Source organism: Fopius arisanus, unplaced genomic scaffold (genome assembly GCF_000806365.1).
Source record: "Fopius arisanus strain USDA-PBARC FA_bdor unplaced genomic scaffold, ASM80636v1 scaffold00054, whole genome shotgun sequence".
Taxonomy (NCBI): Eukaryota; Metazoa; Arthropoda; class Insecta; order Hymenoptera; family Braconidae; genus Fopius; species Fopius arisanus.
In genome coordinates, this window is record NW_011887793.1 from 265,807 (window position 1) to 292,798 (window position 26,992).

Below are 26,992 nucleotides of genomic sequence, written 5' to 3' on the forward strand. Positions count from 1 at the left end.
TAGTTCGCCACTATCTCTCTCTCTCTCCCTATCTCTCTCCCACTCGGATGATCTCCCATGCTCTTACCATTATCCCTCAAAATTATCTCTTTTTTCCCAATTTAAACCTCGAGTCTAATTCTCTCTTGATAATTAATTCCCCGTTTCCCTGCATTGGGGTAATAATTTCTTTTTGGTGTCTTGTTTAATTATTTATTTATCTATTATAATGTAATGTGAGGTTCCTGACACTCTTCTCTTTCTTCTCGAAAAAAAAAGATAAATCTACATGATTTCTCTTTTTTTTTTTGCTTTACAACAAGTTATATAAAATGTTTGATCATCGTATTATAACAAAAATAAGGATTTTCTCCTGTCTATCATGCCATCAGGCTCACAAAAATAAAAAATTTGGGTAATAACTTAAAATACTAAATCCTTTCTAGACTTCGTCTCTTTTTAGTCTCTAGTGTATCTTTTACTGGATCACAGATTATTAAGTCTTTGATTAATTTGATAATGCTCCTACGTAATTCTTAAGATGGGGTGGTAGCTCATTGGCTACGTCGAACAACTTAAACCGAATACGAATACAAAAATAAAAAAACAAAATTCGCTTTCATCGTCCATTAAACGAAATAAAAAAATAATAATCTCCCTAAGTAGTCTTTCAAAACAATGTTAACTTGCATATAAAAATGTGAAACCAATTCGTTCCTTCTATCAGATAAAAGTCGTAGTCTCTATAAAATCTTGTATCAAAATCATAACGTAACAAAACTAAAATTTTTTCTATGATTCGTATTTCCCTTTCTAGGGTTTTGGATCCTTTGGGTAATATATGTACTTAATATTTTTGCCATGCTGGACAATCTTTTTCACCCGCCTATCTCCTTCGTCAAACCATTCGATGGTTCTTTTCCTTTTCTTATTCCTTCCCGGGGTCTCGAATAATCGCCTTGTGTCGTCAGATAGTGGCGACAAGGACACATCGTGTGGCCTTCTGGGAGAGTTGGACTCCCCTTCCTCGATTTGCCTTGCCTCCCCCGTCCGACGTACAGGTACTTGATTTTTTGGTGTTGCTCGGGTCCATGCTTGCCTTCGGAACCATTGATTCCGGGGACGGTCCCAGGCAACATACTGTCTGTCTGTTGGGTCTGTCTGTCCTATGTCTGTGTTACTTGAGGGCTGCTGGTAGTCGTATGCCTCGCTATATTTTAATTTTGGTGTTTCGAGCGTCTGATTGTTAGGAGAGTTCCCGCGAATGGAATTACTCCCTTCAGAGTACGAATCGTGATTCGGAAACGTCCCAGCCAATCCTCGCTTTCTTAACGACTCTAACCGTCTCTGTATGTGGTCTCTTGGTGGCGTTAGTAATAGTGGTGATCTCAAAATGTCCAGTTCTGATTCTATTGTATTTAAGTACCACCCTACCCCTACATGGTCTGGCGTATAGGTCGAGAAAGAGTTACTCCCTGGTCCCCCCTCTTCTAAAACTGTCTCTGGTAGGTCGTCTGTCTCGTATGGCTCAATTCTCTTTAGATCTATCGACTTCCTTTCACCCGTTGTCTCCTTCAACTTCTTACTTCTCGGATCTACTAGATTTGGTTTTACTTGATCTTGTACATGGTTATCATTTCTACCCTTGTCTCGAGTCTTGTTGTCAGTCTGTAATTCCGTTAGTCGATTTGTTTCGTGGTTCAAATAACTATCTATTTCTTTAAAAAGTATTTCGGTTATTTCTCTATCTGTTTTTTCCTGACTATTATCGATTTCTAACTCCATTATGCTTTCCCTTCCCTCTTTTTTTTTCCTACTGTCTTGTGTCATATGTCCCTGGTCCTCCCCGGCCTTTATCACAATAATTCCGTACTCGAGTTCTTCTGTTTTGTTAGTAAGGCTGGATAGAACAAATCAAATTTCATTCCGACATTAGTATTCGAAAAATAAATTATTATTCAATTTTACTCATAGAATTCCTTGAGATCTTTAATATGTACTAAAAAGCTGTGCCCTTCATCGTTTACTATTTCGTACTCTGCTGGGGAAATGACTCTGTTAACCGTATAACCCCCTGAATATTTTGGTGCTAATTTAGCTGAAACATGGTCAATGGCTGACGAAAGGGGATACTCTCTTTTCAACATTCGTTCTCCCACTTTGGGGATCCATTCCCTGTGTCTCTTATCGTAATACCTACTCTGATTTGTGTTAGCCTTAGCTAGGTTGATTCTAACGATCTCTTGTATTTCAGCTAACCTCTTTAATCTTTCCCCGTGCTCTATACCAGACCCCGACTGATGCCCTTGTAGCGTGTCTCTCAGTGAGGTTGGTTGTTCCAGATCTCGTCCAAAGTTTAAATACGCCGGAGTACACTGCGTGCTGTCGTCTCTGGCGGTGTTCATCGCAAACATGAACTCTGGAAGAAACTTATCCCACTTCCTTTGATCCCCTTCCATATACTGCGCGATCATCGTCTTGATCACTCGATTCGCTCTCTCCACGGGGTTGCACTGTGGTGAATATGGTGGCGTCCTCTGATGTTCGATTCCATAAGTTTTTAGGAAGCCGGTGAACGTAGTTCCTGTGAATTGACTTCCGTTGTCTGATATCAAGATTCTTGGTTTTCCGAATTTCAAAATAATAGCGTCTTTCAAAATTTTTACGATCGCCTCAGCTTTTGCCTTCCGTAGAGGTCTCATTTCTACCCATTTGGCGAATTTATCTTGTATCATCAATATATAACTGTATCCCAATGTGGATCTCGTCACTGGTCCAACAATGTCGATCGATATGACTTCCCAGGGTTGAGAAGCGTATGTAGTGCCCATTTTCCCAGCAGGTTGTTGTTGTAGTATTTTGAAGCTTTGGCAACGTTGACAGCGACGGACATAATCCTTGATGTCTCGCTGCATTCCTGGCCAGAAGTAGTTTTGGGCTACACGAGCAATTGTTTTCGCAATGCCAAGGTGTCCAGCAGTTGGTGAATCGTGGTTTTCGTAGAGGACTTGGAGGCGCTTCGTTTTTGGAACGCATAATTTCCAAGCTTCCCCCTGTCTGGACATGTAGTCATGTGCATGGTATACATGTCGATGCAGCATTTCATTCTTGATCGCATAGTCTGGGAATCGTTCAGGGTAGGTTGTGACCTTCTCGACCATGTTTTGGTACCAGTCGCACCCTTCTTCTGGTTTTATAACCATGACCTGTCCTTCTTCTTCTTCTTCTTCGTCCTCCGAATTTTCCAAATTCAATGGTTGTCTAGACAATGCGTCGGCAAGCGTTATATATCCCTTTTCGGTATTCAATCTTGAAATCATACTGTTGCAGGAATAGTATCCACCTAGCTACTCCTTTTGTGGGATTTTCTAAGTTTTTGATCCACTTCAGAGACTGATGATCTGTCAGCACTAGAAATGAGTATCCCTCTAAGTACATCCTCATTTTCTTGATAGCCCACACCACCGCGAGGCACTCGAGCTCTGTTGTTGAGTAATTTTTAACGGGTTTCGTTAGTGTCCTACTCGCGTAGGCAATTACTCTTCCTCCCTTTTCCGAATCCCTCTGGGTCAGCACTGCTCCAAGCCCATCATTGCTCGCGTCTGTCTGTAGCGTGAACTGGAGTTCAAAATCTGGAGGTGCTAAAATCGGTGCTTCTATGAGTGCGTTCTTCAGTTGGCTTACTGCCTTACTCTGTTCCTCTGTCCAGATCCACTTCTGTCCCTTTTTCATCATTTTACCCAGTGGTGCCATGATGGTTGAGCAACCGGGGATAAACCTGCGACACCAGGATACCATCCCGATAAATCTCCTCAACTCCTTTATGCTTCCTGGATCGTTTATCTCCGCGATTGCTTTCACCTTTTCCGGATCGGTCCGTACCCCACGTCGACCGACGATATCTCCTATTACTTCGACTCCGACTGCAAGAATTTGCTCTTTTCGACGTTTATTTGGAGTCGAGCCTCTCTAAGCCATTTGAATACTTTGAAAAGGTTATCGACGTGTTCTTCCAATGTTTCCCCGACGACGAAGATATCGTCCAGGTATGCACCGGCTTTGGCATCTAATTCTGGTTTTATTACCATGTCCAACAATCTTTGGAATGTTGCTGGTGCTGAGGTAAATCCAAAAGGCATCACTTTGAATTGGAATAGTCCTTTTCCTGGTACTGTAAATGCAGTCACTGGTCTGCTATCTGGTTCCATGGGTACTTGCCAATAACCGTTTTTCAGGTCAATGGTGGAGATATAGTTTGCATTACGAAACTTGTCCAACATGTTGTTAACCTGTGGTAATGGGTACGCGTCCTTGATCGTTACCTCGTTGACTTTTCTGTAATCCACGCAGAATCGATATTCGGAATTTTTCATTTTCACCAGCACTACAGGTGAGTTCCATGGACTTTCTGAAGGTTCTATAATTCCTTGTTTCAACATTTCATCAACCTTGTCGTGCATGATCCGAAGGATTTCTGGATTGCGGGGGCTGTACCTGTGCTTAAGAGGTATCGTTCCCTCTTTTAGCCGTATCCTGTGTTCAGTCAGGTGGGTAGATCCTTGTACGTTTTTAAATTTCTCGATTTCAGTGAGGATTTTCCTCATGGCCTCTTTCTCTTCCGGTGCCTCTTCCTCTTGTGTTTCCACCATCATTAGTTCCATTACATTTTCGGAGTTATCCAGTTCCATCTCTTCTGGCTCATTCTCACTATATTCCTTGACTATTTCCATGTATCCCAGTCCGATCTCGTCAATATCCTGTTCTTCTCCAGAATCTGAGTCACTCTCTGGGCTGAATTGGATGTTCATTCCCATTCTCCTCATGATGTCTACGCCAATTATCACCGGAGATTTTAATTTCTCCATGACGTAAAATCTACATTCCGTTGGTATGGATTGGATCATTGCCTTTACCATTATTTTCACTTTGATTGCTGCGTGTCTCCCGTCAGCCACAGTCACTGCATGACTCGTCTTCTGTAACTGTCTCTCGGGGTTTTTCTCCTGTATTTTCCTCATGGTTGCACTTGATATGTATGGTCGTACTGCACCTGAGTCGGCTAGGCCGTTATACGCTTCTCCATCGATAGCAACGTCCAGGTAGACTCTCGAGTCGTCTATTTTCAGCAGAGAATTCATATTTCCTGCCCCCTGATCACTAGCAGGTAGCAGTGGTGCACTAGGTATGAATGGTCTACTGTGGGCTATAGTGTTTCCCAACTGGGTTGTCTGAGGCTGTGTAACTGGAAGATGTGGTGTCATTGTCTGCTTCTGACTTTGATTCTGGTTCTGATTCTGAGGATCAACTGTCGTCTCACCTCGATTTCCCAGTGGTTTTCTGTCCTCCCATCATGGTGGCTTTGTACATGGACAATCTCTGGCATACACATCAGGTTTGGCACAAAACGTGCAAAAAATTATTTTCCTATTTGTGCATGCTGATGTCAGGTGTCCTCTCTGGCTACACTTCCAGCAACACGTTCTCCTATCATAATTCGGGTTTACCGCAGCCGGATCAATTTTATCTAATGTCTTCTCCGACTCTTTATCACCAGCTGGGTTTTTCTTCCCCTCCTTTTTGTCCTTTTTGTTGAAGATAGTCAGAGTTTGATTCCTACCCGTGTCTAGTCCCAGAATATCATTTTCATAATTCATCCCTTCTCTCATGATTGCCTCGATGCTAGTGGCATTGGACCTCTTGATGTAGTTTTCGTACTCTGAACCGAGGTTACGGAATATTTTATCCGTTTTCGCATATTCGCTCATGCCGCCATGTCTCCTCATCAAGGTTAACATCTCGGTGACGAATACCCTGATTCTCTCCTTATCTTTCTGTTTTCTGTTGGAGATCTCCTCCTCTAGTAGTAACAGATGATCTTTCGGAAGGTAATATTCCCTCACTCTATTCACGAATTCATCCCAGTCTCTCCAATCCCTGGCATCATTCCTATACCACTGTAGGGCTTCGCCTTTCAACATCACTGGTAATACTTCCAGTAGTCTTCCGTGGCTAATCCGAGCGCAGAGTGTCAACTCCTCGACTCTCTCTATAAAGTTTAGAACGTTTTCCTGCCCATCGAAGGTCACATTCCACTTCCGCACTAGTTCTACCAGATTCATAGGCTCATCTCGAATCTGATACCGTGATGGCCATGGTTCATTTTCGTAACGGTCGTAGCTCCTATCCCTTTCCTGTCGACCGTAACTTTTTCTTGGCAGCTGCGGGGTGAAGTATCCATCGTGTCTCCTACTCCTTTCCTCATGTTCTCGTCTGAAAGTGCTTCTGCGCTCTCTACTAGATTCTTCTTCGAATTTGGCTCTCTCCTCAGCTTCAATTCGTTTCCTAATCTATGCTCGTTCTTTTTCCTCGAATCTTATCAATTCATGGCGAATTTTAGCTTTCTTTTCCAATTTCAATCGGATACTAGCTCTTTCCCCTTGTTCTTCTTTTTCCCAATCCGTTATTTCGCGGTCGTTGTCTTCTTCATGAGTTCCAATACAGCTTTGTCTTTTGTAATCACTCCATTCCCTATCGAGTGATTCCTCTCTGTATCCTGATTTATGGTCTTCTAAGTGGGCGTCACGGTAATCCTTGATTTGATCAAGTTCCGGAGCCATTGGTCTTCTTGGATTTCTTGGACTAGACTTTCTAGAATGATAATTATCGTGATTATAGGTTCTAGGATCTCTTTGTTTCTGTAGTTGTCTGAGTACTCTCTGTACCAGTTCGTCTTCCCGATTGACCAAGGTTTCATCAGTTATCCTAGGAGTCTCCCTGGGTATGGTTCTTGCCGAAATTTTTGGGATGCAAGCTGGCGCGGGCATCTGCATTTCTGGAGTTTTTTCATCGCGTGTTTCCTCGATCATTACTGTGGTAATCACCGGTTCCAGTTGCTTCTCTAGTTCTCCTCCCTCGGGACTGGCAGTCTGTTTTCTTGTAGTTTGCTTCGGATATCCCTGAAGAGGTTCTATTTCTTCATCATCCATTGAATCTCTTTCTTCACTTGCTTCCCTTGATTTCCTTTCTTTACTATTTTTACGGCTAGACTCTTTGCTGGTCCCTGGTGTGGTGCCTCTGGATCTCACCGTAATCCCTAGGGCCTCCCGTAATCTTGCTCTTCCTTCCTCTTCTTGGACCTTCCCATCTGTAGGTAATCCCTTCTTTTCTAATTCTGCCTTCAGCTCAGGTTTGAGCATGGCATGTAACTTTGTCTTCCATTTCTCTGTCCTGCCCATCTTTCTCTTTTTGTCTCTCTTCTCTTCTTGACTTTCAAGTCGTTGTCCCTTGGCTTTCAAGTTGTCCCTGTTTCGGGCGCCAATTAATTTGTAACGAACTCAAACGTTTAGAAATTGCTTTCCCCTAAGTTAACCTTGTGGTGCCCGTTACTCAGTGTCCAGAGTTTAATTTATGGAAGATTAGAGCTTAGGTTCAACGCTTTCGCAAATTAATAATTCTTTCCCTTTTATTATTAACTCGATTTTTCCCATCGTCAAATGTCTCGATGTTTTTCCCAAACTTTTCCAATCCGAATTATCCCTTTGCCTTAGTCCTCAGTCCCCGTAGTTTCCCGGAGTTCCCTGATTCCTCTGTTTCCAATGTCTGTCTTGCTCCCTGGTGTCCAGTATCTCCCTGGTTCCACACTGGGCTTATCCAATTTTCGTAGGTGGATCAGTCGGGGTCCAGTCAACCCTGAGTCCCTAATTTCTTATCCGTCTTACTACTCTGTCTTACCGCCACACCTATCGCGGAAGCGATCACCGACAGAGACCCCAAAATTATAACCCTTCTAGTCTAAGGCCCTCCTGATCCAGTTCTTTAATTCTCTTCTCGCCTCCACATTAGAGACATTCGACAATGTGTACAAATCTTCTCCCTAATAAGTGAATTGATTTTAATAATTATCCACCTACTTGATAATTCTCTGTCTGAATCTTCCTACTCTTAATGAATTTATCAATTTCTCGACTTGATCAAATCTATTTAATTAATTATCAAAGAAAACGAATCTCTCAGTAGACCGTGACTATTCATAATTGTCAGCTGGTCATTCATCATGGAGATTAATGTTTCCTCCCTCTTTTTATTACTTTTATTATCCACCATGTCAAAATTAACATTCTCAATTTTATTAATGAATACAATATAAACAACGTTAAGCTAATTGCAAACAATTGCTGTCTTTTCTTCTTGGTTATCAACATCTAATTAATTTCAATATTGAATAATAGTTCTGTTTTATCGGCTGTGGGTCCTTTCTGTTTTACCGACCTTTTCTCCTTTATCGATTTATTGATCACCCTATTAATCTGCGTTATCAACCCAATTCTCCCTTTTATCTGTTTATTGAATTTAAATAGACTATCCCTATCAGGTCTCCGTCGGTGTAATCGCACCCTATGATACGAAGGATATAGGTGTCGTGTTTTCTCCCGAATTAATCCTTAATTCTAATTTTTTTTTTCAAGAGTGGGAGAACGAGCATCAGCTGTTCTCCAAATTGATGAGAGAGACAGTTCCCACCCCAAGAGCGGTTTCCCCTCGTGATCGCGAACCTCCCCCTCCTCCCTATTTCTCGTGACTCTAGTAATAGGCCTCTAGGATCTATTTGCAATTGATTCGAAGGATAGACCTCGAGGGTCCGTCCGCAAAATACGTGACGCTAATGATGGACCTCTAGGGTCCGTCGGAAATATTAACGTCGTGTTAGGGGAACCGGAGATATCGACTTGTGTCACCGTGCCCTCTGTTATCAACTCCGCCGTAGCCCTTGACTGGCGGACAGCGTGTTGATTGCGCTCGCCCTCTGTTGGCGGTCGCGGAATCTCTGGTGGCTGTTCCGTAGTTCGCCACTATCTCTCTCTCTCCCTATCTCTCTCCCACTCGGATGATCTCCCATGCTCTTACCATTATCCCTCAAAATTATCTCTTTTTTTCCAATTTGAACTTCGAGTCCAATTCTCTCTTGATAATCAATTCCCCGTTTCCCTGCATTGGGGTAATAATTTCTTTTTGGTTTCTTGTTTAATTATTTATTTATTTATTATAATGTAATGTGAGGTTCCTCACACCTTTATTGATATTAAATCTGACTAGTACAAAAAAATGCCTATACTCCAGATTTTCGAAAAGAATATCCATAAATATTCATTTATTCATTCATTCATTCATTGGGTTCATCAATCGTTTGGCCTTCAGTGGTGGTGGAAGTTCGGAGCTGGACCCGAAGACTACTCTCATCTGAGCGTCAATAGTGTCGCTTTTTCTACTATACAACATTATTGACATAATTTTTTTTGCGTCGTATAGCGGTGGAGGAGTTTCTTCTACTGACTCAAAACCGTTCGTATTGAATATTGCATTGAATTAACAAAAGAAAATGAAATAACTTGAAATCCGCGACTTACTCGCTAAGCAAAAGACCATGCGGTTCTCGCTAACCATACTAAATAAATTAATCCAACGAAAGTACAAAGATTTTTAACTACCACATTCCATGACCAATTGTCAAATTATAAAATATTAGTTAGAAAAAGAAGGTTGAACTAAGTTGAAAATATTTAAGTCACAATCAATAGTCATCATTAGATAAAAAAAACCATTGGAACGAGATCTTTCTCGTCACGGGTTGAAATCCTTCTTTACAGAAGAAAAACCCTGTTGGATGGACAGTGGAAACGTAAGAGCCATCTGCCGGAGATCGAAAAGGCCTCGAATGGATGGCATGCTACACTTTCCTTTGATGAGGGGCCAAAGGCATAGTGATTGAGGTGGAAACCGCCCAGTCGGCCTGAGGACGCTAGTACACTGCTGCTTAGTTGGAGTTTACCCAGCATGGGAGTATTTGGCCGACGTACAGGCCGGCCAACTAGGCAGCTCAAATGCGTCTACCAACTTAGACTAGGGGCCAACGCCCAGGTGAAAGGACTGGTGCCCCCGGGATCCCGTCGGGTTGATTGGCTGTGGCACGGATAACGGAATAACCATGCTGCCCCCGAGATATGCAGACTAGGGGGAGAAGGCGAAAGGAGATTCTGGGGAGTCGAGCACGGGCTCTTGACTAGAGCGATCGCCAGGCTGCTCGCTGCAAATAGCATGGCTGAAAGTAGCTTAGCATAGAAGGGATACTCTTTGTATGAGTGATGCAGAACCACGATGGCGAGCGTTGCTCCTGCAACTCCACGGGAATCTCGTGTCTCGCTTCGGACCCTGTAGGGACGAGTTCGTGTCTCCATAGTGCTATTCGGCTTGGGAAGAAAGGGATGGCGGCGAATGGCTCGTGGGTCTGGAGTTGAAGGGGCTGGGTCTCCTTTCGACCCGATATGCGTTATCATCTTGAGTAGCGCGAGACCGTCGCTCGCGATGCAACGCGATAACTGGTGGCTGTGAGTGCAGTTGGTCGTGAGGTAATGAGAGAGATTCCCCCGAATTGAAGCAGCCTCCCAGCATCGCAGGTCCTGAGGGATCTGGACAGTGTCGCAGGCGAGTATGACCTTGCCTCAGGTCGAAATACCCGAGGGCAAGAGAATCTCCTTGAGAAGCCTAGGAATGCCTCCCCGGGGAAAAGAAAGTGAGAGTAATCGTGCAGAAGGTCACGGGTGATGACGACCTATGGACTGGAAAGGCCAGGAGGAATCTGGGTATCCTTGCGTGGACCACTCCCACTTTACCTAATCACACTTGAGGCTCGTCATATAGCATGTTCAGCGACCCCCCAGTCCCTAATGTAGCCGGAAAGGTCACGAGAGCCGGTTTTGTCAGGCCTTACAGAAAGGTCGATAGACGCTGCAAACCCATTCCCAAAGCTATTAATTTAGTGAAAAATTGTAATACATTATTCAAGAAAAATAAGTGGCTAGACAGGCCAGGATGAATAGAAGTTTCAAACCGCGACGACAACAACACTGACTTTAAAACTCGAATTGCCGCAAGTACAAAGGAAAATCAATATCCAACGTGGCAATAAAGCAATTCGATCATTAGGAGGAAAAGAACTCTAAATTTCACTCTGAATAAAACCACAGAATTAGTTCAGAGAAATACTCAAAAATTTATGAATCAGAAAATTATAATTTTCTCAAATTAAAAAGTTTCTACCGAACGAGATTGAAACAAATTATGAAAATCTGAACACTCGAGAATGGCGTTATTTGTCATGGACAACAAGTCTAAAAATTGGAGATCAATCTACCAAAATTTATTCACAATTCAACACTTTATATAATCTGTCCACCGCTTACCGTTCTCCGACAAAGTTCTAAAATGAAGAGCGGCAGTGCCAGTTTTCTAGTTACTCCCAGTTGTCCGAAAATACAGGGACGATTTCCAATTGGCTGTAGGCATCCAGGCGTCCAAACGAGAAGTGCCCGTTAATGCCGAAACGACAGTGCTCAATAGGTGACGAAGCCAGACAACGCCGCGATTGGATCGTAATCGTCACGAGACTTACCTGATTGGCTGAAAATAATTAATTTGTCAGAAAATCATGACGATGTTAGTCCGACGTCATTCGTTTTCTCAGGGTTTGTAAGCTCGTCATATTTTACTCAGTCTACACGACATACGCATAAATATATGTAAACTGCCTGGATCTTTTCTCGTTTTTCCGTGAAATTAAAAAATCACGTCGTTTTGATTACCTATTCATTTTAATAATGTGAATAACAGTGAAGGAATTTCGTATGGACTCACGCAGGATTCTCACAAATAATGTGATAGCGACAAGAGTGGTCTGTGTTTGATTTAACCTCGAACCGGGGTCACTTCAGGAAGGAGACTCTTTCGGAAATCCAAGCGCGTATCGCCTGCGAAATATCCAACTCTCTTAACGCGATAAGAAATCGCTTTCAAGACTCGAATACAAGCCAGAACAGGCACAGGAAAAAATTGTAGATGGCAGTGGTGGAGGTGTGAGTAATAGCCCTAATGCGACAGATATCTTCACATCGACAAAACCACCCCAGGGAAAGAGAGAAATTACGGCCACTGAACAGAAAACCAATTCCAATGGCCTCAAGGAGAGTCTGAAGATCAGGTCTGCGGAAAGACAACGCATAGTGGAGTTGGAGCACATGGGTACAGCCATGTCGTGCACTTTGTGTAAGAAAACTTGATCTTTGCAATTCATGCATCCTCAATTTCGCAAAAGATTAGATTTATCACTCCGAATCCGGTGTCATGAGTGCCTGAGTTTAAATGAGGCGGGAACGAGTAGCACTAACGCAATTTCTTCAAAATTCGCATACAATACAAGGACATCAATGTGACAAGTGTTATAGGTAAACAAATCTTTCCAATGCCTGCATGAATTATTTTAAGCTGCATTTCTGCTTATACTATTGTGATTACATATATGTATATTCATTTGAGGGGCTTTACATGCTGGAATGGTTGGAAAGGCGACCACCAGGATGAAATGATTAGTTCAAATTTCGAAAGATCGTAGAATAAAATAATCTCATTAAAAAGCGAAATTGGAAAAGAAGAAAACTATTTATTCCAGTTAGAGTCATTTTTAGACCAAAATTAAGGGTTACAGATTTCACCAAGAATTTGAAAAAAGGAAGAAAAATGTGTGTAAAGTGGAGACAAAGAAGAGTAGAAATGTACGACTTATAGTGGCATTTTTGAATGAAATGCGTGAATCACTTAGTAACGTAGTTCTCAGCGGGTCGATGTCAATGGTGGTTGTTGAGAGAATTTGGCAGGTAGTTGGTCCAGTTGGCAGGTTCAATAGAGATGTGGGGATCTTGAGCGGCTGGATGTATCTTCTCACATGGATTGGGTGTGAGTTAGAGACTTGTTGCTAAACCAAAGTGCGCTGGTAAAAATTCTATGTCTATAATGACTTTAGAACACTATGGATATTGGCACTGTTCTGGACAAATATTGGACAAAAACTGAACTGCGACTCAAGGGACTGAGACAGGATTGTGATGATTGATATGGACCGAGCGGACACCCATCCAAGTATTAACACAAGTCACACACCACCCGCCTGGCTACCAACCATAATAAATTAACCAACAAAAAGGTAGCGTCCCATGACCAAGCGGAATCCACAAAATGGCAGGCGATTACATCTCGGAGAGCATACGATTGTATCACCTAGCCTGTATGAAAAGGAAGCATCAAAGCCAAAAGAAAAGGTAGGAAGAAATTATTCGATAGCTAGGTCGCTTCCGGAGTCCCGAGTTTGGTGAGCTCGGAAAGCCCAATAAAATAGGTAGCAGACGTCGAAAATAAATTGTGAGACAGCAGATAAAATAGGACACGATAGGTAGCATGGGAAAGGCAAATTCCGAGCGGTATGGAATTCCTCCACCCGTTAATCTTGCCTTCCGGGCAAAAATTTCTAAACCCTTTCTGAAATCGTTGTCATCATGACATTTTCAAGTCGAAGAGCACCGAAGTTGGGATTATAATGGGCGATCGTGGTTGCTCCACGATTGCTGCCTGCCATGGTGCGAGTGAAACAATCAGACAGAAATCATGCGGCAGGGGGCGTCAAGAAGCAGCTGTATAGTACAAACAAGAGATCCAAAGAATACACCACAACTCGAATTTCGTACATCCACATGATTTTCACTCACGCTATTTCTCAAAACCTTGGGACCAGCTCTCATATCAGTAGCCATAATGAATATCCCGCACCATACGGTTAATGATCACACAATTTTTAACACATGGTGTGGGTGCTGCAAGGATGCGGAAAATTGTCATCATTCCTCAGTCTCCGGAGTGTTCAATAACTCCAAATTGATCAAGGACCTCAAAAGAATTTTTTACAAACTATGGGATAAATTGGTATGTCCTATCCTTATCCTTGAGATACACTTCTCTTCACTACGATTTTTTTCTACAGTTGGCCTATCTTCCCATATGGTTTCTCGGATTTCATGAAGCTTTGATTCCATCTGGTGTCAATTGTCTTGCCACTTTTTTATAGCTTGTTTGGATAGCCATTTTTTAACTTCTCTCAATGAGACAGGGGCGTTTTCGTCTATTGGTAATTCTGTTGCTCTCTTGGCTGCGTCATCCGCTGTGTCGTTTCCTTTACATTCCATTGTAATATATTCATAATACTGTTGAAGATAGATAGACTGATTTTGTTTATAGTTTTATGCCTGAGAGATGAGGTCAAGTTCCATTTCCTCACTGTTATCTTTTTCTAGATATTCACGAAGCTTTTTCCTTATTTTAGTGGCTTTAGATTTCAAGCCTCTAGATGGGAATATAGGGTAAAGTTCTTCAAGCATTGAATCCAGTTTCTGCAAATCATCTGTGTATTTTTTCGCTATTTTAACTATCTCAGTATTACTATTAAATGACTCCATGAAGTTTCTGAGTCGAATGGTATCGAGAGGGTACTTGTTAGGAGAATCCAGAAGTGTTTTTTTCGAAATCAGTCCAATCCACAATTTTTGGCTGATTTTCAGTAATACAATTCTTAATTTTTTTTGCTTTATGTTTTCCAATGACTTTGGGTGGATTCTCAACATTAATTTCACTAGTTTGTGATTCAGAATCAGAGTCGGTGACCACTTCAGTTACAATTTGTTCATTTATTTCGTGGGATGAAGATGATACGATCGATGAAGAGAGAGGTCGTTTGGCGGTGTTTTTATTATTAACTTGTGAATCTGGTTTGAGGAATTCTAGATAGAAATCGATAGTTTTATTACTGTCATCGTGTGTTTGTAGTATTGATTCTAGAGGTTGAGTTGATGTATCGGTAATGCTCGTGCCGGTGTTTGAAGAATTAGACGTAGGAAGGGGCACGTCACTTGGTTGAATATCGGAGGGAGAAGGGGAAGGGGGGAAAACGGGATTGAGTGGGGAGTCACTGTTTTCGTTGTTGTTATTTTCTTTGGCTTGGTGAATTCGTCTTTGCTTAAGTAGAGGGAAATTCTTATCATGGACATCGGATTTTGTATTAGTATCTAGTTGGGGATTCATTTTGTTGGGGCATTTCTTCGCAATGTGTCCCTCTTGTTTACAACCATAGCATGCTGTTGAGTCAATTGATATATGTACAAAGTAGATGATATTGCCGACGTCAAATTTGATAGTGCTTGGAATATTATCTACAGTCTCTGGTGTGACATAAACTTGCCTACGAAATGCATTCACATGGCTCAGAATTTTTGACTGGAAGTTCTTTCTTATCGTTGTAATGTCTGACGTGGTTGTTACATTTAGTTTCTTAAGTTCTGCTTCCAGTTCCTCATCACTGATGAGTGGGTGGATATTTAAGAACACGATTCTCTTATTTCTAGTTGCATACGGATGAATAGGTATTGATTGAGAGTTTACCCTGATGGTTTTGCGCGATACTATTAGGAGGTCTACAGTTTCCTTGTTATCCAAATAAACGCAGTAGCGGTTATTGGCGATTCTTCCGGATGACTTGATTTTTGATGCCTCGATTACTTGTGTTAGAGCTAGTAGATAGTCTTCATGGGTAGCTTCCACCATAATGTCGATCAAGATGGCTTGATCTCGTGTATTTTTTCTCATTATTTTTGCTGCTTGAACATAACTAGGGCGTGTTTGGATTGATTCTACTTGTGTGGATGATGTACCTTCGAATGCCATACTTAGTAAAACCCTGTACTCAGGGAGTTACTTTAACAGAGAATGTTGAAGTATCCTCTACTGAGGATACCTTTATTGAAGCTTTTATTTGATCACTAATGTTAAATTGGGCTGGTAACACTTGATTTGAATTGAATACTGTGAGGCACCACGTACACCCATTTGAGTGTGAGCGCGAGACCAAAACACGTCTGTTCTCAACAAGAGTAAACAGACGACTGACATTTCTTCTCTTTTTCTTTTCTCCCGCGTTAGCCCCCTTCGATGGATTTCCGCGGAGAAGAAGGGGCTTAGTACCTGGGTCATAAAGGACCATCATAAAAATATATCACCCTATACCAGGGCCCGGCAACCTTCAGATAGTCGGGAGCCAGTCTATTACAAGGGTCGGGATAATCCTCTCATCAAGTGCCAGTAGTAACGATATTCCCGCCAGCCACGTAGTGTGGCGTGCCAGTCGAATAAAAATGGCTGATCCGCCAGAATTAGCACAAATTTTCAGTTTTCAATTAAAAATAGAAAATTGAAAGATTGAAACTTACAATGAAAAACCCTCAAGGAATATACTTCGGAATTAGTTTTCGATAATTATTATTTTCCTACCAAATATTGCAATTCTAAATGTGGAAAATGAAAATTTGCCACGGTCATATTTGGAATATATTCCAGAAAATTCCATTGCAGATTTTCATATTGCATTTGCAATGAGGAAATAAATGTTCTCATTATTTCTCTGGTGGACCATACCTTAGGACTTGTGATTTCGATGAAATGATTAAACGTGGGACTAGAAAATTATTTAAACAAATTTGATGTACCTAAAAATAAATATATTCTTTAATTTAGTGTCTACTCTTGGCGAACATTATGGAATGTTGCTCAATGGAAACCGCGGGAAGGTGGTAGACGTCTTCCATCATGGGTAATGAGGAGGAATGAAATAGGAATGATAGTGCATCGTAAAAACCGTTTCCATTGAGCATTATCATTCATCGAAAATCTGGGGCATATTTGTAATTTATTAGGGGCTATCTCAGTTCTGTCCTTTGCTATTTTTTCTCAGTATCCTTATTCTTATATTTCAGAATTCTTAATTATTGTTCATTTCCGCAGCAAGGACTTTTGCAACCAGGGCTCATAATATAATAATTAAATCGTAAAATAATTCGTGGGCAAATAGTAGTATACGACTTACATCACTATTCATCCGCGAATTGTTGGCTTCATATTATTGGGTACAGTTATCGCCCCACCTCAGGAATGGACAATTATTTTATTTTATTTTTTGCATTGCTGCAAATATCGCCTGGAGACAAAATAATTGTCAAGGGAGATTCCTCATCATAAAAGCGTCGGAAAAATCATTTTTCCTGATATTGTTGCCTATTTCGAATTAAAAAAAATTATATTTATATTCCAAATTGATGGAAAATCAAAATTCCCGCTCAATCGCACGATGACCCTCTACCGGTATCGGTTGAACCAGGGCTCAAGGAAAAAGAAAAATCAAATTAGAGCAGGTAGTTTCTTGAAGTGGATGAGGCCCCTCTCCCAGCTCTCACTAACGGATCTCGAGAGTAGCGTGAGTCAAATAGGCTCTTATCTACCCTTCGTCATGTATTAATAGAGGTCGGGAGCACTACTTGCTCTCAGAGCAGAGTTTGCCCAGCCCTGCCCTTGATGAATATTAGGAAAAGACATTGACGTCAATTTTTGAGGTCTCCATGTTTAATTGCTTAGAATTGGGGCATCTGCACGGGGTGCAGAGGTATCAGGGGCGGGAGAAATCCCTTGGACCCATCATGTGCTGTTCTCATATTACTGCGCCCTTGGTTCCTTGAGGAAACTGCGTTCGACGAAAACGCGGCTTTGTGTATTTGGTCCATTTTAAGGAATTCGTATTCAGCCTCAGTTGATCCTCTTTTGATTATTTAGGAGCTCGTTAATGTTCGATTGTGGTACCACTGGGCTTGTATCTTGTCCCACAGGAGATAGGTGGTAGAGAATTGCAGATGGTCTAGTTTTTTTTATGAAAGACAGAATTTAGGCGAAGATATCTAATATTTATTGAGGGAGACAGAATTATTCCATGATTTTCCCAGAATTGTTTGGTGTCTTTTAATCCCAAATATCTCGTATCTCTCGTAGCATTGGCGTATGATAGTCTGCTTTTATTGAGAGATGCTTCGCGCCAATATTTTGTTACGGTCTTGTAGACGTGTTGCATTCTCTATTCACAATATCTCATCTCCTAATCGTCCTAATGTTTATTTATTCAGGGAAATACGTAGTCTCGTTATTTGTTCCAAAATACGCTATCCGCGATATATATTTCTAAAAGTTCAATTTTCACGTTGGAAACTTCAGATCTAATTTTGAATTTGTAATTTTCAGTATGAGATAAATAAATTAAAAATAAATATTTGGAATTGACTAATGAGGACATTCATTTTTTTATCATTTCTCTTGTAAATGTTAATTTCAAACTTGTAATTTCAATTAAAGCTGTTAGGCTTTTGGGCTTTTAGTAGTTTTAGGCGTTCCCTTCAAGACTTCGGGCACTGGAAAAAAATTTTTTTGGCGAATAATCTGTACTAACTACAAGAAAATATTTTTAGCATTAGTAAGTCTTATGGACAAGGGACGAGGAGCGACCGTGGAAGACAAATGAGCCCTTCAATGGCTCACATGGCTATTATATCGAAATCGTTCAGATCAATTTGCATCACAGCAAAAGTGCCTCAGCCATACTTTGCCGGACGCTTGCTCCACAGGGCGAAGTTCTATCTCCACTGCTGTGTTGCCTCAACGTGGACGAGCTCCTAGAAGAACTGAGGGAACAAGGATTCCTTGTGTATGGATACGCGGATGACGTGGCCATTGTCGCTAGGGGCAAGTTCCTCAATTCCAGATGGACTGAACTACGCTCTGATAACAATGGTGAATCGGTGTAGAAGGACGAAACTCTCAGTTAACCCTGAGAAGATGTCGGCTCTCATATTCACCAGGAAATACAAAGCTATAAACCCGGAGACGCTGAGGTTAGCGAGTGCAGAAATTGCCTATGCTACCTCTGTGAGGTACCTGGGTGTTCAACTGGATGCCACGATCCACTGGAGAGAGCACATAGAGACACAGATGGGCAAGACGTATGCCTCACTGTGGGCATGTAGAAGAGCCATGGGTAGAGACTAGGGCTTTAGCCCAAAGATCAGTCTATGGCTGTATAAGATGGTTCTGCCGCCGGCACTCCTGCACGCCGCTGTAGTCTGGCGGCCCAGGGCGAAGAGGTTGGAGATAAGGAACCGACTCAAATGCCTACAGGGAAATTTCCTGAGGGCAGCGACCGGGGCCATGGGAACGACACCCACGGACACCCTTGAAATTGCCCTGGACCTGCCTCCACTTGATCATCTTGTGGTGAGGAGGGCAGAATCAACAGCTTATAGACTCCTGTGCCAAAGGGAATGGATGCAAGCGGAAGCGACACACGCCAAGCTTGACATCCTCAAGAAAAATCCCTGGAACATGAGTCAAGATAGAATAACCAGGAAGTACCAAATCAGGAAGGCCTTTAAAACCTACATCTCTAAGAGGGAGAACTGGGAAACGGTGAAGAAAGCAGGCACCAATGTCATGCACTAGTATACAGATGGCTCAGGATACAGAGGCTGCTTTGGAGCAGGACTGTACGGGTCAGAGGAAAACTACAGGTGCAAGTGGTCCTTAGAGACTATAGTCACCGTATTCCAAGCGGAAGTTCTGGCAATCAAAAAGTGTTTTCATCAAACACGTTTTTGTGTGGACAGATTGTCAAGCCGCCATAAAAGCTGTCCTCAAATCCAGTGCTGACTTTAAGTTGGTCGGGGAAACCATGGAGAGCCTGGAAAAACTGGGAACCAGCAACACGGTAACCCTTGCCTGGGTCTTAGGTCACGAGGACATCCACGGCAACGAAACGACAATAAACGCGGACGAGTCTTCACCAGTAGGAGTCCTCCATGCCGTGGTTGTAACATAAAGGAAAAGCTCGGACGTGAACAATCGGAGTGGTAGAAAGACATAAAGACCTGCGGGAAGGCCAGGGCAATCATGCCTGGCGCCAGCAAGACAAGGTCGAAAGAACTACTGGCTATTAACAGGAAGAGTCCGGCCACTACGATCAGACTGCTCACAGGATATGGAAAATTTAAGGAACATTGCAGAGTCATCGGTATGGACTCGGATGGGTGGTGCAGATTCTGTAATGAAGCAAAAGAGAATAGGCCACCAGTATCAAGGTGGCTTAAATTGATGCTAGCTAATAAATCCACGCCACGAACTTTGATCTTTCATCAACTCTTTTTTTCTCATTATAGAGAAGTGTTGTCTGGTTCTTTTTTCATTTCTCTTATTTTTCAAAAACTAGCGTATGCGGTGCGCTGGTGCCGTAGCTAAGAGTATGACTGTATATGTCTATTTAAGGAATCTATACATTGAATGTTTGTTATAATTGTTCAAATGTCATCTTTATAAAACCAATCAAATAAACTGAAGGTTCTTTTTTCTTGTTAGAGAAGAAAAAAATCTTTTCATAATTCGGCACTTTATCATAGTTGAAATGCAAATTATTAACAAAACAAAGAAACTGTAACGAGATTTTCTCGTTACTAGAGAATATCACTAGTAAAATAACTAGGTGAAATGAACGTCATCTAACGCCGGCTGAAATAGCCGAGCGAAAGATGAATAGACCATCGGACGACGGCCAATGAGGCCGCTCCGAAGGTAGAATAGACCAATCACACAGTGGAAAGAAACGTGGTAGGGTGAGACCATGTTTCGGAACACTGTGATGGCGCTGACGATAGCTGTTTCCCAATTTGGAAATCCACCCAGCTGTGTTAGGGAGTTCAGGGCCGACGTAGAGGCGTTCCAACTGGGTGGTTCCGAAGGGCGCCGTCGATTTAGACCAGGGACCAACGGCTAGGTGAAAGGACTAGCGCCCCCGGGATCCCGTCGAGTTGAATGGTGGCTGTGGAGTAACGGATGACCCACAGTCGCTGAGATGCTCAGACTAGGGGGAGAAGGCCCTGGTAGATTTCAGGACAGTTCGCGTTGAGTGCTGGTCTCGAGCGGATGTTTTAGGAGCTCGGGATCAGTTGGTGGCAATAATCCCTGCCGGGATTATGAAGGATACGTGGTTCCAAGGAATCTTGGAATAGCGAGAGAAGGGGACACTTATGTGTCCCCGATCAGTGAAATGGATTACTTTGAGGCTACGGACGAGAGTCCGCGGCTACAGAGATCCATCTCTAGGGCGAAATCCATGGTGTTGGGGTGGACTAAGGGCTGGGATTCAAGGTGTTTCCCGTCGGTCCGGTCACACGCGCCTCCATGGGAGGTAACTCTAGTTTTGACTCGCGATGAGATTGCTATTACCGAGCTCTCGAGTTGGGGTGGACGTTAGGTGGGTGAGAAAGGTCTCCGGATACCTACGTCGCATGTGCCTCGAGCAGTTCGGCGCCCTGCGGGGTGAGAAGGATTCGCAGGTAATCTGTGTCTTGTCTGGGGTTGAGCCACCCCAGAGGAGAAAGTACCAAGTGAGAGGGATGGTCATATCCCTCCACGAGAGTCTGAGGGATACGTTCCCCGAGAGATATCGTTGACGATGCCGTGAGCACGGCAGAAGTTAGTGATTGAAGTTACTCGTACGTTGGTGAACCTCGCCCACTCTACCGTGTCACGCTGATGTTGGCTCGGCATTGTGAGACCCGCCACCGAAAGTCCGCGGAGTTGACGAAATTCCTTCACGGCTGGTTTTCCGTCAGGTTTTCCAGAAAAACCTGGCTGGCGCCCAATCGTGAACGATAGAGGCGGCAGCCAGAATAGTTTGAGGATTATCGCGGGGTGTTGACCCGGGAAAAATACTTTTACAAAACATATGTCAAATGTGTTAAATATTCACATATTCATATAAATCTGTTACAGGCAATTGAAATTTCAGTTTTTATTTACAACTAAAATTTCAATTATCCGGGTCCATAACCCATATTCTCTCCTAAAACCCAGGCGGAAAATATACGAGAATAGGTTCTGAATCGACTTAAATGGAATTTGTCATTGTGAACAGTTAATCGTTGTCATCTACGATTATTATGTTCAGGGATGAATCCATGCTCTTCATCTTTATTCTGACAATTATGGAAGAAGACGGTAGAATTAACGGGGAAAATTGGTCAATTATTTTGAAAAAGATTTCATGTCGAATTCTTATCTTTTATGGTAGTATGGCAATTATTGCAATATTGAAGTGTACGTAATGTAGACCGTTTAAAGATTTTCATTTTGATTTCATTCAAGTAAAAATGCAGGGCAATATTCTGGTTCTTGATTTTGTCATCAATACTGTAAAAAGCAATATTGTAGAATCTTAATGGAATGGAATTTTAGTGTTATATATTAGAAAATATTGAATGTTTTATATCTTTTAAGTATTTTCAGTTTGTTTTAATTTAGAGAGACATCTATTCAGATATTTTCTTTTCTGATTTTCTAACTTTTATTGTGTTCGTTAATAATTATTTATCAAATTGAATGCATTAAAGAGATACAGCTCTGATATGTCTCTTTTTGATTAAATTCTTACACCATAATTGAAGCACTTCGAAGATCCTCAACCCTCATTACGCTTATATCACGTGCTAAAGTCATCTTATCAACATCGTCAATCCATTTTTCTTCTTCAAAATTTTAAGATTTTTTGACTAATTCCTTACATACAAAATTCCTTACTGTAGTGTTTATCCGTTCCCCTCCAAGATAAATTTTCAATATTTTCCATAATCGTACTCGTGATAAAGCCACGTATAATTGGCCATAATTGAAAACGTCTTTCCGAAGATCAATACCAATTGTTCCGGATGCTTGGCACGGTGATTTATTGATTATGATTGCAAAGGCTAATTTGATCGGAGATTGAATAAAATTTGATCGTGAGAACGAAAATGTGTATATCTCTTCACATAACAATGTAATACGGTTGCGAAATACTATATGCCCTGCAACATCTCCATTTAGAAGCTCACATCGCAAAAGATTGGTTCCTGCTTTTAATAATAAAAATCTTATACCATTGACTGAGTTTTCATTTATGCTTAGATTTCTTATTAACATGATGATTGAAAATTGTCGCAATCGTAGTTCATGTGGTGGGAGACTATTTGGCGATAAAGAACTTAAATATTGTGGAGCTATTTCTTTATTATTTTTGCTGTTTTCATTAGAGTTTATTATATTCTTTACACTCATATAGATATGTTCGGTTATTTAATCCAGTAAATGTACTAGTTGTTTATTAATTTCATTAACACATTTCTTGCTGCCAATATTGCATATTTTAAAGTTTCTTTGAATTTTTCATCTTTTAAGACATAACCATAAATGTCTCTTGCAATACTGATATCATTATTGCATATACAATTCCGCAGCAATATTATATTACCTTCTTCTGTATTCATATTTCCGGCTTCAACTTTCAATAAGAATTCGCAAAATTCTCTTTCGCTAGGCAGCGCCTTCATACTTGTAGTTAGATCATATGGTTCGAAAAGTGGCCACAGTGGATTGAATTTGATTTATTAATTGATATTTCAACGAACCTGCATGACAAGTTTACACTTCGCTGCTTAATAAGCGGGAGGAAAGTGAGTACTTTCCGCCCACGGGTAGAAAGATGTTACCAAGGTCAGAAAATCAAGACTTTCCGCCATTGGGAGCAACTTTCCACCCTAAGATGGCAATTGTTCACATTTCGCCCGATTTTCAGACAGCAAGCCACAAAGTTTCCTTTGCAGGCATCTTAAAAAATAGCTTGTGCACCTCGGGGGAGGGGGGGGGGGAACTGACTTTCCGCCCTTGACACACAATATCCTATTTATTATTTCCATTATTTACGGCGATATTTCCAAATCTATGCACAGCGAAGTTGTGGAGATGGTCATTTTGACGTAATAGTGAAGGATCGACATTTTTTATCCGAAAGATAAGTCTTGTGATTGACTAATTCGACGAAGAAGTAGCCAAGTATCGGAACGGTACTTATCAACCAATATATTAACAGAAATGAACACTTTACGAAAAAATTCATGACAGTATTATAGTTTTTAGATTAAAATGGGGAACTGATATTTTATTAATTAACCGTTATACCTCGCATCTAACTGAAAGTTAGTAAGAAATGCTGGAACAAAACTGTAGGAACGCGTTTTTATCATTATCTAGCGCTAATTTGCGGATAAATTAACTAATATCTATATATACCAAGTACTCATGTAAATCTAATTTAGAAAGAAACATAAATGGAATAACCAACTGAACCTTCAAGATATATATCACAGTATCACAAATTTTTGGATTGGTCCACTAGTTAAGCAGGAGTTTCACAATTGGCCTATTCATTCTAATTCAATATACCATAAATTCATGCTGAAATATAATTTTCGCTTGTTTTCAGTGAGAGACTGGATGAACACAATCCTTGGTTCTGCCCGAAATGTGAGAGAAATCAGTGTGCTACGAAAACTCTTACGGTTCACCGATATCCCAAGTACCTAATAGTATATCTCAAGCGGTAACACCAATTTTTATGTTTTTCGATGTGCTCGACGTTTCTTTGATGAATTATTTTTATGTATTTGAAATGTACAGATTTGTATTCCACGAGTGTGTCAGCATGAAGCTGGATGACAAAGTAACTTTTCCTCTGGTTGGACTCAGTGTGGGACGACATTTATATGATCTCTATGCTTGTGTTTGCCATTTTGGAGGTATTACTTTATTTATTAATTTATATTTTAAAAACTATAATTCTTTAACAAGGAAACTTTTAATGGGTGAAAGTAAAAACTGGAGATGGAGCAAAATGAACAAGCTTTAAATTTGCGTTAATTTTTTTAAAGTTCATTATTATGCTTGAAAAAGGACTATTTTTATGATTTTAACGTTTTTTAGTTGTGAGCTACTGCTCACCAGTACTTCCAGGATTTAAATACCGAAAAGGAAAACTCAGTGCCACTTAACTTCCATCTGTTAGTTTTTGTTTACATGAAAAAGAAAGTTGGTAGGATTGTGTCTAATTGAATAATGGTCTTTTCGTCTATTCAATTTTGCCCCATCGTCCCCAATGCAGATTTAATATATCGGGCTGGTAACAATTCGGCATGGCTGGGCGACCCCTTTTACTATATGACAGAGGGTGGGCAAGAGTTCATTGTGTCCATAATGCCCCACCAACCGCATAGGAAGATATTTTCTTTTGTCGCCCCCCGTCACCCCCCTGCTCCATCAAATCAGATATTTTCAACTGGTGCTTTTCCAGAATCATCCTAAAATTTTATAAAACGAGGATGCGTAGGGCACGCCAGCGCGCAAGTATGAAACGACTGCTGTAAGAGAGTTATGACTTTGTAATCACGCGCCACTTTAAGTGGACTAGTAAGGAATCGTGGCTTCATGATTTCGACATTTTCGAGATAATCGATTGTGTCAAGTGCGTCCCTTTTAGAATAGGAACAGCATGGACTCTATATTTTTGGGTTTTTTTTAAATTTTTTTTCAGCCTATATGCATTTATGTGATACAGATCTGCTTCATGCAAGACTGCACGAAAGTTTCAAATAAAAAAGAAACACGAAAAAAAACAATCTATACGAGATAATCAGAAACTCTGACCGAGTCTTAAAAAATATATTTATTTTCTATATGAGGAAATAACTTCAGCCATTAAAAAATGCAGACACTGCTATTGTTTCTTTCCTATATTTTTTGGAAAGGTCGTTACTGTACCAATAATTTCAACAGCAACTTAAAAAATATCAATAATTCAGGAAGTTGAATTTTTCGGATCATTTCAGTTTTTTTCCTACCAATAATAGATATTTTACATTTAGTTGAATAACTCAGTAGAATTCCGTCCCGATTTAGATCTTCTAATTTCTTTTTTTACTAATCGCGGCGGCTATTTTTCTCATTTCACTATTTGGCAGACGCTAACGGAACGCTTCCCAATGCTGCTACTGTGAGGCCTCCCACTACCGTCCCCACTACGATCGTGCTAGGACCCTTATAATTGATATGGTTATAAACTTTTTCGGATTCTTAACTCGAGTTTATGACTCTGTTCCGAGCTACTTGGAGGTTGTTCATGCCTCATCTAATATATGTTGGTGACAACTGCCGTTACTAACACAAGTCGTTTAAGCCCGGCATGGGTAACCTCCGGGTAGCTCGGAGTAGAGTCATAAACTCGAATTAGAAATCCAATAAAGTCTATAACTATGCCAATTATAGGGATTCTAGTACGATCATAGTGGGGCCAGTCTTGGCCGTCCGATCTGCGAAATGGTAAAGTAAGAAAAATAGCCGCGGCGACGAATAAAAAAGAAATTAAAAAATCTAAACCGGGACAAAAATATTTTCTGAATAGGATCATGTGTGGATTCGTTGAAATTCTTAGATATGTTCTGTTGAAACCTGGATTGAATTTAGAAGGAGAAAACGATTGATTCTGTCCTCACTGTGAATTAATTAAATTCTGCAAAGTTCGTTTCATTTTTCATATATTTTTGTCCTCTCTTGGCCAGCTTAAAAACGTGATTGGAGTGAAAAAGGAAAATTTTCCATTTTCGACTTACTTCCCCACTTTTCCTTTGCTTAAGGGTTATCTCCACTTCGGTTGATTTCAGAGTAGAAGGGCCTTTACGACCCTGGTCGATCAGGCGCATCACCTGATACAATGGACTCTCGTCTACCCTTTGTTACGCACTAATAGAGGTTGGCACCACGACTTGCTCTCAGAGCAGAGGTTGCCCATGCCTGGTTTAAGCTATTCTTTTCGAATCAAGCAAATTTCATTGCACTATCAATACAGAATATTTTTTTTAACGAACGGACTTAAATATATATAGAAACATAAACCTAATCACGATGATTTCCACTGACCTCTAATAATGTTTGAAATTGCAGTTAAAACGTCTCAAGCGAGACAGAGACACTTAATAATGAGATTTCGACCGTGAATGATCATGTTTTTAAGTTCTGTGCTGAGCGCAAGTTATGCCAAACTGCCAATCAACATTCGTTCTCCCCCCGCTCTTGATAAGATAAAGTTCGGTAGACCGATCTTTCGCGGGAATCATATTTCGGCAAGTTAGACAGATATATAATTTACTAAATTCTAGGGCGAAATCTAGGTACAGATAATTAAAATATCTTCTATCTAAATATCCATCTATCGGCTTCAGTACAGGCGGTTATACGTCCATAGCAGTGAAATCAATATTATTAATTTAGACTTTCCTATCGCTATTTACGTCCGTAACACAAAAAAAATTTGATACCATTAAAATAGAATATTACGATAAAAGCAGCGGCAGTAGCC

At 41.1% G+C, this 26,992-nt stretch overlaps 1 protein-coding gene across 6 annotated transcripts in view; it reads left to right on the top strand.

Annotated features, from left to right (window-relative positions):
* LOC105268152 (ubiquitin carboxyl-terminal hydrolase 9) overlaps positions 1-26,992 on the top strand; it is a 116,185-nt gene that overhangs the window by 62,904 nt on the left and 26,289 nt on the right. For 5 of the 6 annotated variants that reach the window (XM_011307460.1, XM_011307464.1, XM_011307465.1 and 2 more), the window contains exons 11-12: positions 24,068-24,184; positions 24,262-24,380. In XM_011307460.1, the coding sequence (XP_011305762.1) occupies positions 24,068-24,184; positions 24,262-24,380 (236 nt within the window). The remainder of the gene's footprint in view (positions 1-24,067; positions 24,185-24,261; positions 24,381-26,992) is intronic. The other variant, XM_011307463.1, reaches the window with a different exon arrangement.